An 11,538-nucleotide genomic window follows, 5' to 3' on the forward strand; every position below is an offset into this window, starting at 1 on the left:
ATGTTTTTGTTTCGTAAACGGTACTGTAAAATACAGCATGTTTCACAGAGAATTTCAGGATAATAGAATCTCCCATCACCATTAGAGACATACAGCAATCCAAACTGAAACAATATTTGTTCATGGGTTGAGTTAATAACATATTTATGGATATGTGATATGTTTACATGAGGCCATAAGTGCTCCCTGTGGTGCGTAGGTTCACATGGTGTGTTCAGTCTGGTGTTAGTCCTCCTAGGTATGCATGTGTCTTGCACCTCCTACCGTATCTGGGTTAGACTCCCCTTGGCAGTGTACACTGAAATATTGATAACCAACAGAGAGACCTGCAGCGATGAAGCGTGTGTGTGTGTGTGTGTGTGTGTGTGTGTGTGTGTGTGTGTGTGAGAGAGAGAGAGAGAGAGCCATGGCAGTATGGCTCAGAAGCTTGAACCAATAGGCTCTAGTGTGTTTTAGTCATGTTGTTGTTGTTGTTCTGTTGTTATTTCTCCTTTTCTTATCAGATACCTTATCAAATTCCTAGCCAAACTGACAGAGTACCAGAGTGACAACAAGATGACTCCTGGTAACATGGCGATTGTTCTCGGGCCTAACCTGCTATGGACAACCTCAGAGGGGTATGTGTTTCCTCTCCTCTGACTTTGGTCAGTGGGGCGGCTGTGGCGCAGGAGGTCGAGCCGCCATCTAATGATCACAAGGTTGGCAGATTGGCGGTTCAAGCCCCGGCTGGCCACATGTCGAAGTGTCCTTGGGCAAGAACCCCACAAGAACCCCACAATTGCTCCCAGTGAGCGGGCCGGCGCCTTGCATGGTAGCTTGCCGCCATTGGTGTGTGAATGGGTGAAATGAGAGGCCATTGTAAAGCGCTTTGGATAAAGGCGCTATATAAGTGCAGTCCATTTATATATGTCAGTGAATGGACTTTGAATGTCCATAAGGGGACTTAAGTGGACTGACTGTGGTGTTTTTTTTCCAGGAACATTACGGAGATGATGACGACGGTGTCGCTTCAGATCGTGGGCATCATTGAGCCCATCATCCAGCATGCTGACTGGTTCTTTCCCGGAGGTGAGATTAACACACACACACACACACACACACACACACACACACTCACACACATGTGTCAGCACATTGTTATTCGAATATGAATGTAATTCCTTGCTTCTTTCCTTAGAAATTGAGTTCAATCTGACAGGCTGCTACGGAAGTCCGATCCACACCAACCACAACTCCAACTACAGCTCCATGCCCTCGCCAGACATGGACCAATCAGAGCGCAAGCAGCCGCACGACCAGAGCCGACGCCCACTCAGCGTTGCCACAGACAACATGATGCTGGAATTTTACAAAAAGGACGGGTAGGCTCTGTGCAAGCTGCTGCCCTCTTTCTGTCCTCCCTCGCTCTCTCTCTCCTTTTCTCGCACATCCAACCCACACACACTCCCACTCTGTTCTCTCCGTCGGTCTCTTAGAAGATTGCACCATAACCCTTGAGAAACACAATACTACACACAATACTACACACTCGTTGAAAAACACAACACTCTGGCGCAGTATCTACATATGCAGCGATGTTTGAGCTCCGAGGTCTCAATAGGGCCCATTATGACAGCGAATATCCAACCTGTCAATCATTCTCCCATCCAATTACCTCTCGTGTTATCAACCCTCATCTAGAGAGGCAGGAGGCCGTCCTGGGAACGCAAGCAGGCCTCATTTGAATAGACTTGGCCTATTGAGCGGCACCGTCTCTATGGCAACAAGGAAGTGATGGAGGTGTCGCTCGTTGCTTCTCATTCTCGGGATATATTCCTCCTGCAGAGCCCCGTGCGCCAGTGCTCAGCCCCAGCCCATCCTGCCCACCAGACAGACTGGCACGTCACCTGCCCTGCCTGAGTCACCAGGTGGAAAATCACCAGACTGTTCTGAAAACTGCCTCTGCTGTAGGCTACTCCCCCCAACAATTTTGAACATAGTTTTTTCTCATCACACACTTAAGTCTTTCTGTTTTCACAAAGAAGGCTTATACAGTATATCTTTCATTTGAGATAATGCTATAGTTGAATAGGTACTGTAGTCAGTTAGATAGCTGTTGTCTGTTTAGGGAAAACTTGCAGTTTGGTAGGCGCAGCATTGCGGGGCAGGTCATTGTTGGTCATAGCGGAGAGTTGTGCTGCTGCCTGTGTGTGTTTGTTAGTGTGTGTGTGTGTGTGTGTGTGTGTGTGTGTGTATCCGGGGGAGGGGGGGGAGTCTTGTCTTAATTAGTGTAAACAAAGTACTAATTGCCCCTCAGTAGGAAAGTGCAGGCTGCTCATTTGGACAGGCATGTCCTCACCACTGGAACACCCTCTCTCATTGTTCCTGATCTCATCCTTCCATCACACACATACACATATAAACATGCACACACACACACACATACACACACACACACACACATAAACATGCACACGCACACACACACACATTAATATGCACACACACTCACACACATAAACATGCACACACACACATTAACACACACACACACACACACACATAAACATGCACACACACAGTCCTCCTCTGTATCCTTCCTCCTAACATACTACACTAACGTGTACAGAGTGGATGTGATTGAGAATCTGTTCTACTGTGTATCGACCTTTCACATGTCTCTCATGTGCTCTCTGCCCTATCAAAGCAGCATTAGGAAGATACAAAGGTACTGTATATGACTTCTATCTTGTTCTGTGTTACCCACTCCCTTTGCCCTTCGTTTCCCTCTCTCCTGACTGACTTGAACTCAGCGATTGCTGTGTTTTCTCCTCAGTATGGGAGTGCGGGTGATGGACACGTCCTGGGTGTCTCGTAAGGGCTCGTCCACGCTAGCGCGCAAGTCCTCCTCCACCCCACCCAGCGTCTTGATGCCCGGCTCCCCCGGCGACACCCTCATCCCCGAGCAGCCTGGAGAGCTGGCCACCTCCCCCTCCCCCACCCCCCCACCAGGGGACAGGGTCGGGTAAGTCCCCCTGGAGGCTCTCTCTCTTTCTCTCTCCCTCTCTCTCCCCTTCCTCCTCTTTCACCTCCCTTTCTTCATCACCACCGTCATCACCATCACCTTATGACTTGGACCGTGCCCTTTTGTTGCTTTTTCAGCTTGTGTGGCTGAGTCATGTTTCGGTTGGCACATTAGCTATTATTTCCTCAGCGTGTCGTTTTCTTTCACCGTGCTTTTGCCATCTCTTGCCATCTCATCCCTCTCATTTTTTCTTCTCTTTCTTGTTTTTCTTTTCTCTCTTTCTCTCTCTCTCAATCTCTCTCTCCCTCTCCCTCCCATCTATTTCTTACATTTGTTAGGATTGTGTCACTGTGGACGTTTCTAAAGGGGGATTGGTGTTACTTCACTTTTTGATAGGGTACATTTTTTATCACTCAATCTGGAGGTTTCTTTATTTCACTGGCACTTATCACCAAGTCTCTGAGAGCATGTGACTACTCAAACAGTTCCCATTGATGTGGTATGGCTTTGCAGCGGTGGCCGTGAGTACTTTCTTTTTCCGCTTTCACCAAGTGAATTTCACTCTGATCATCCAAGTTAAATACACTGATTATCACTTCATCGTGGCTGCTGCTGTGTTGCAGACAGGTTGTAAGAAACGCTTCTGGCTTGACTGGCTTCTTCTACTCTTCTGTGGCTCTTTCAGCCAATGAAAGGGTTTTGTGTCTGTTTCACACTGCCCTGGGCTGACTGAGAGAACTATATCAAAAACACAATATCCAATAGGGGACCCATACTGTATGTTGTAGAGGGGACAAAGGACGATATTTCGTTGTAAAAGCTACTTTTTAGTGTTAGTTACGGTCCTTGTATCGTGTGGGTTGCAGTGCAGAACAGCGCTCTGGTACTTTAGACGGTTTCATGACAGCTCCATGCAGTGTGCAGACACAAGGGCATCACAGAAGGAGTTCAATGCAGTGTAATCTGTCCATTTCCTTTGGGAATCTGAACTTTTCTTTTTTCTTTGCTTTGCTATTTCTTTGTGCTTGTATTTTTTTACTTCACAAAGCTGACTGTGTGCTAAGCTTGGTTCCCACCGTCTGCCTTTTTCCACACCAAGAAAAAATGCTGATTTTTGCTCGGATAAGATAAACCAACTAACAAACTAACACCTCAGTAGTCAAAACAAGCTAATCCACAAGCGCACCAATTCGTCTCCCTGTTCAATTACTAGAGCTATTTCTTTTTGTGCTGTCTATTCTTTTAATATCTACAGCTCAGACGACGTGTCGCCCAATCGGCCGGACTCCTCTCATGTCTACCCGCCCCCAGGGGAGGACCGGCCACCCCCTCCCTACCCCACCTCCTCTGCCCCCCACCACTTCTACCCCAAAGCCCCGCCCTGCGCTCGTCCTGTGGCCCCGGGTCCCGAGTCCCAGCCCCCTGGCTCCCCACCCCCCGCCCTTCGATGGTCTGGCTTCACCCCCACGCTCCCGCCTCCCACCTCCTCCTCTTCCTCATCCTCTTCCTCGCTTGACATCAATTCGAACCCCAAACCCAGCTGCCTGCACTTTCCCAAGCACGGCCCATCTGGCGACGTGTCGCATGCGGCCCCGCCCGACACTAACGCTTCGCCCCTCTACATGAAAACCCCCCTGGTACTGACCCGCCACGACCTGTCCCTTGGCAACCCCCCTAGCCTCCCCTCGTCCGCGCCCCCGCCGTGGGCTGCCTGTCCATGTGCCCGAGAGAGAGGACCCCCCAGGCTGACTAGGTAAATACAACACACCGTGCCGCGGTGAGAAACACACCAACCAGTGGCCAGTATGGATGTACAGCACCACAGAGACAGTAGCCTCACTGAGGGGGCTGCCACATGTCCCTCCACTCCTTTATCTCGCTGGCTCATATTTTGTTTTTTGCTGTTTTTCAATCCCATATCTCAGATTCTGTAACATTCACGTTGCCAGGGGATGCCTCTCATGGGGGTTGCCTAGCAACTGAGGATGTTACTGGCTTTCCGAGAGCGCAGAGCCTGGCGTAGAATAAAGCATAAATACATGAATAACACTGCATATGGTTATTAAGAAGCATATGACTGTATTTACTTTTGTACTTCGCAGAGACGGTTTACTGATCTGCTGATAGGCGTTTTGGATTGTAAACCTATAAGGAAGGTTTATGAGATGAGCAGGACATCTTTCTAGTAAAAGCCCCTGTCCTGCTGGGCTGCACATCCCTGTGATCCATGCCCACCAATAGTGTCCTTGGAGGCTCAACATCTTCCTACGCTTGTGTGCTGAGTCATGCAAAAAACACACACAAACACACACACACACACACACACACACACACACGCACACACATCAGGCATAATGAAATCTAGGAGGTCACGCATTCTAAAACTGTACAGCAATACAACACAGGACATACATTTCAAGAATCTGTCAAGTTAGACCATGGCTGTTGAGTTACTCCTCCAATATTTTCGACAAAGTTTCACGACGAGTCATAATCCTTCAGTAATAAATGATACAGACAGGACAGCATGAATCATTAGACCAATTCTCTGTCAGCGTTTCAGAACAAGCCTGCCTGGTTACCCCCTTCCCCCATCTTCCTACCCTGTGTACTGTATCCTCATCCAGACGTCCCTCCCTGGAAGCACACAGCTCTCTCCGGTCTGCCTCTCTGCCTAGATAGAAGGTAGCAGCGAAAGCACTAGGTAGAAACCATTCAGTGGCAAACAGGCAGGCAGGCACTGTACGTTTTTCAAGATGTAGTTAATGCACTGTGTGGGTCTGGGTGTTCATATGAGTCAGGACCGTTATACTGTGATGACGATTCTGGCTTATTATTCCAAACGTTTTAATGGCAGGATGACTTTGAACAGTGAGGAGAAACCTGAGATCCAGTTCTCTTTAGTAGCTTGGAAACCACTGATATGGATATTGACAGCGATGGTGATGGTGATGGTGATGGTGATGGTGATGGTGATGGTGATGATGATGATGATGATGATGATTGATGACTGACGATGATGATTGACCTCTCAATAAATGGACTGTGCAAGCAGATACTGTGCTGTGTGGGCAGTAACATCCTCTTTTCCTCTCCAGTACATTGAAGAGTAAAGAGCTCTCTCCTGTGATTGGGCACAAGGGCATCCAAGTGACGGGCCCAACGGTGCCCCCTATCTGTGGGCAACAGAGCTGCAGCCAGTCTCCCCACTCCACAGAGCACAGCCCACACACTCTGCGCAAAGGTCAGTATCTTGGTCTCCCTGTAGAATCAATGACTCAGTTGAATAACAGTTGATGCAGCTTCGAGATAAGAATTGCATGCGATATATGTTTATATTGAAAGATCATTTGCATGCTTATGTATCTATTGGGATGGATGTTAACGATATTCTCTGTATTCTCCAGGCTCTAAGAAGCTGGCCCCTGTGCCTCCCAAGGTTCCTTACGGCCAGTCGGGTGGAATGTCAGACCAGTCCACAGGTCAGCCGTCGCCGGTCAGCCTGTCCCCCACCCCTCCCAGTACCCCCTCCCCCTACGGACTGGCCTGTCCCCCTGGACAAGCGCTCGCGTCCTCCCCCGGGCAGACCCCCCTGGGGGCGCCCCACTCTTTGTCCTCCCCTCCATCTCTGACCGGCACGCTCACCAAGTCCCGGCCCACCCCTAAGCCCAGGCAGAGACCCAGCCTGCCCCCTCCTCAGCCGCCCCCGGCCCCTCCGGGGCTCTCTGGCCCCGCGGCCCCCCAGCCACTGGAGCAGGGCCTCCTGGACGGACTGTCCCCCGGGGAGAGCATGTCCACAGGTAAACACCCCGCCCTGCCCATGGCTGCACCACAGGTGGCGATGCAGCGTCCCTCTCTCAGACTCGCTGTGGCACTGTCCAACGGAGACGCTGGGCGAGTGTAGGACTCCCCTCTCAGAAGTTTGCCACAGTATTGCACCTGTTGTTGAAATTTAAGAGGACCGATATCGTCCGGTCTCAAAAGAATGTCTTTTACTGAATAACGGTTGCCTTTTTAGACACAGTACGCCTGAGAACAATAATGTAAATATTAGGACTTTTTTGTGCAATTGTAGCGAATAGAAAAACTCCTGACCTACAGTATGTATCCATTGCTTGTGTTATGTGATGATGTTTCTGGGTAACGTGAGGAAACATCACTGAAGCATAGCGTGTCCTGCTTCTATGGAAGTTCCCATTAGATTCATCCTGTGCTCTCTGTTTATCTGTGTTATTCAGACCCCTCATACAGTTCGGCAGAGGTAGGTCAGGCTTCACACAGACACACCACCACCAGTTCAATCTCTCAGGACAGGAGAGCAGGGCTTCCACGACTAGATTCAGATTCTTCTTGTCTATGATGCTATGATATCATGAGGTGTTCAATACCTGTACAATACCAGTCACTCTTGTTATATATTTATAATTCTTTTGTTCCCCCTGCTACTATTGTGTACCTTGCAGCTGTGTGAGGCCAGGGGATTCAGTGTGGGCTAAGTGTGAGGGGGACTTTTAGGGTAAGCGAGTACCGCCAGTATCTGCGCTTCATCTTCACCGCCTGGCCTGGTGCTGAGGCTGCCTCTGGGTTCTCCTGCAGCCTGCTTCAAAACATACGTTACCTGTTAGTCGACGAGCTCTCACTCACTGACTCATTCACTCTCGCGCTGATGCTATCCCATTCTGTTAGTGTGCCCAGCGTAGCGTCTTGCATGGTGTTTCACTATCTGTATGCATGGCTTAAGGACTTCCCAGAGCGCAACCCCACCGCGCTCACATTGCAGACGTCGCTTCCAAAAGGGTGTAACTCCATCTTTACCGTCCCCCCCGCCTCCCTCCCTTTCCCAGCTGTATACCAGCAGACAACCCCTCCCCCTCTAATGCCCCTATTAGCGATGTGTGGGCTACAGGTAACTCCGCCCTCCACCCACCCACCCTCTGGCAGGCTCATCGCTTGGTGATTCCTCTTCTTCGCTGCCCCCTGACAACTCCGCCCCCCGCTCCATCCCATTCCTACACAGCGGAAGTCATCATTCTCTGGTTGTTATCTCTGTCTATGAGATGGAGCAATACCTCCACAAAATTACAAAACAAGTATGCCCCTCCCTCATGAAATATAGAGATTCCCATCGTTATTTTCAATCTCACCTCGGTGTCTTGGTGCCATTTTTCACAGAGCTCCTCCACACACATCTTGTTGCCTCTGTGTTGAAAAAAATCTGGTCGTTTGTTGTAAATGTGTAACGTGTCATTGTGCAATCATTTTGAAGTACTGTTATTGTATTTCTTGAACTAACAGTTTATTTTTTGCGCAGCACAAAGAACTGTGACATATACAGTATATAATGTACAGTCGCTATAGTTCTCCGGAGCTATCTGATAGAGATGTATTACTAGTAACACAACTATGACAACATCCCTGTGTAGAATGTGTCACAGGCAAACACACTGACCTGCTGCTTCCTTCCAACAAAGACAAACATCTGCTTCTAACCTTGAGTTCTGACTCCAAAAAGTTAATTTTGCTTTCTGCTCTCTTCCTTTTTTACACCCCATTATCATTACCATATGCCTCCTCCTCTGCCTCCTCCTCCTCCTCCTCATGTTCATGTTCATAACCATGCCCACCACCACCATTATACTCATCCTCACCTCTACTACCATGCTCGACAGTAGATTACTTCAATTATGAAATCCCCTCCATCAATGTCAATCTGGACAGCCTCATCGATGAGTTCAGCGGCGCCCCCTGCAGGAGGTCCCTGGCAGTGGCAGACTCTCCAGTGGGGGAAGCTGTGTCTGAGGAGGATTCCCAGAGCACCACCTTATGACCCTCTGACATCATCACAGCTCATCTGGCTGCCACCCCTACAGCTGTACATACTGTAACTGTCACACGCCACCACTGAGGCCCTCCCCCAGGGGCCCCCGACCAGGCTTCAACCATGCCCACCTGGACCCAGAACCAGAACTGAACCCTCCCTCGCATCTGCTACAGGCTGCAAGGAAACTCATCTCTTAGAATCGCAAAATAGTACGTAAATGTGACTATACAAAGTACAAACGCACCAAAATGCCATAGAGGAGGAGCAGTTGCCTTTGGAGGGAAGACTGGATGGAGAGGAGTATTATGCCACGTTAAGTATTTTTTGCTTTGTGGATACTGTTGTTTTCTTGGTTCTTTGAAGCAGTGGTCTGTATTTTACGTGACTTTGTTTTCCATTTCTTTTTGCCTTATGAGAGAGTGCAATCCAATTGCAATATGCGCATACTCACGAACTGTTTCACAGGCCATACAGGAATCTGATAGGGTGACTTGGGAGCAAAACTGGTCCACAGGGTCAGAGAGAATAGAACCTTGTGTGTATTCCTTACTGGGTACTCCTCATTTACTGCACACCTGGAAATGATGCCCGGAGAGAACTGAAGCATGCAGTATGAAATGTATAACCCCTCGTCATTGCACTGAATCATTCTGTGTCAACCTGGCCCCAGTCCATATGTTCCCTTCTCCCCTGCGTAAACAAGTCATACACACACTACTGTATTTACATTAATGCACACAGATAAGAAAGATCCATAGGATTGCATTATATAACTAGCTTGTCACTTTATTATTTATTTGTACAGGGTTAAAAATGTAATGCACATAATTTCACCAGCACAGTATGAGAATGTTTTTGGAATAAAAATCCAGTTGAATTAACCATGGATTATCATCATAACGTTTTGGATTATAGTCAAACTGTATCTGTGCACAATAACGATGCACATCACATATGTTTTAGAGCTGCGTCCATAATTCTGAACTGTCATAATCCTCAATTTAAGGCCATTTGGGATCTAATTGCATAGCTGTTGTTTCAGAGACAGGAATTATATTAGGCAGTTTTAGTCCGAGAGGATCGAATCAGAGTCAACACCAGAGGACCATCCATGTTCCTTTCCACTGAGCTGCTCCTAAAACTTCCCATTAGAACTCAAGGTTCCACAGAGATTGCACTGCCTGCAGTTTCAAATGTTTCTCTCTGCTTGTTTCAAGTGCTTCAGGCTCCGTGACCTATGACCCTAGTGTAAATACAAAGACTGTACATAGATCTATGTATATAAACCTATGAGGGAAAGCAAATGTAAAGGCAAATCTTAATTATACATATATTAATATATGTGCTCATATTTATCATGTGTAGAAACTGATATGATAAATAATGTGATGTTATTTTTGTCCCTGCACACAATTATTGCCAGTGTCACACTCAGTGTTTCACAGCTACAGCAGACAACCATGAACCTGCAGCAATATGAAGGAAAGAAAGATGTTACTGCTCTGAATATTGTTTGGTATTTCTAGTTATGTTTGATGAGTTTGACAGTTTGAGCCATGGAAGAAATTCTCTGTCAAATATAGCTTTAATAAGTTAATTATTAATTGATGTACACATTTATATGAAGAAACCTCCATACAAAAATGGATTATTCAGTGAGATAATTGCATACCCCAGATTGTATTATTTGAAACAATATTCTTTCTTACACAGAAAAAGGGCCTTTACTGAATTGGGAAAAATCCACAATCAACTGACATAACAATTATGTGAAAAATACATTTGAAATGTACAGTATAGTTAGGTTTGTCAAGCCTAACCGTGACAAATTAAATGTCCAACCTGCTTAGACTCTTCTGGGCCTCTTAGACTAGAGAGGTTTCTTCAGAGAGAACATCAAAGATTGGGCCAAGATTTGGCAGCCTATTTATTTGGCTCATTATGACAGGAACAGATGTCACAGTGACAATTTCCTAATCGCATCTAAAATGTCACTGGACATTCATTCTGTCAATCAAAGTGCAATTACTTATTCACCTCAGTCCGAAAATAGTGACCAACCCCGCCCCGTTTCTCCCCCACACGCCCCCACCTCACAGAAAGAGCCATTATTTCTATTCGACAGCAATCACACCGTTTTTCTATTTGTTTGTTTATGTATTAGTATACTTCAGGGACATGATTTTTAGATGAATTATTCTCCAAAAATATATGGTATGCCTCAGTGTGTGTTCTCAATGAACTATGTTTATAAAGATTTTGGTGACTGAGTTCTGTTGATAGTTGTAGTGATTATGATGACAATTGCAAGTGCCCTCACAATGGTTGTTAATGTTTTGACGCTAATGGCGAATTTTATGTGTAATAGAGGTTTTACTGTCTGTGCTGGATTCATGCATTTGCTGTGAGGAGGCAGGGGTGTTTTTCTTAGTAAGTTGATTGAATGTGACTTATTCAGATCTCATACAAGGTAAAGGGTAGCCAGTTGCTGGTATTAGCTACAGTAGAGGCATGATCTAAAGGACCATTCTTTTCTAATGAAATGGTAATACTAGTCATAGCCTCCTGCTGGCAGTGTGAATGAATGCTTGTGTGTTTATCACAGATGAAGATGAATGAGGTGCTGTTGGTATTAATAGGACAGTGTTAATGCATTGTGAATCATAATTGGACTTGTTCTTCCATTCTCTCATTAGCATGCATTCATCATAGC

The 11,538-nt window shown here is 46.9% G+C and overlaps 1 protein-coding gene across 1 annotated transcript in view; it reads left to right on the forward strand.

Moving 5' to 3' along the window:
- Positions 1 to 8,831, forward strand: part of arhgap44a (Rho GTPase activating protein 44a) — a gene marked incomplete at both ends in the record, with an annotated part of 29,487 nt that extends 20,656 nt beyond the window's left edge. Inside the window, 9 exons of the mRNA XM_080523964.1 lie at positions 504 to 617; positions 977 to 1,068; positions 1,178 to 1,361; positions 2,690 to 2,707; positions 2,816 to 3,004; positions 4,260 to 4,757; positions 6,103 to 6,248; positions 6,412 to 6,804; positions 8,677 to 8,831. Of these exons, the coding sequence (XP_080380090.1) occupies positions 504 to 617; positions 977 to 1,068; positions 1,178 to 1,361; positions 2,690 to 2,707; positions 2,816 to 3,004; positions 4,260 to 4,757; positions 6,103 to 6,248; positions 6,412 to 6,804; positions 8,677 to 8,831 (1,789 nt within the window). The remainder of the gene's footprint in view (positions 1 to 503; positions 618 to 976; positions 1,069 to 1,177; positions 1,362 to 2,689; positions 2,708 to 2,815; positions 3,005 to 4,259; positions 4,758 to 6,102; positions 6,249 to 6,411; positions 6,805 to 8,676) is intronic.
- Between the last annotated feature and the right edge of the window lie 2,707 nt (positions 8,832 to 11,538).

The sequence above is a fragment of the Nansenia antarctica genome (genome assembly GCF_963989245.1).
Source record: "Nansenia antarctica genome assembly, chromosome: 2".
Taxonomy (NCBI): domain Eukaryota; kingdom Metazoa; phylum Chordata; class Actinopteri; order Argentiniformes; family Microstomatidae; genus Nansenia; species Nansenia antarctica.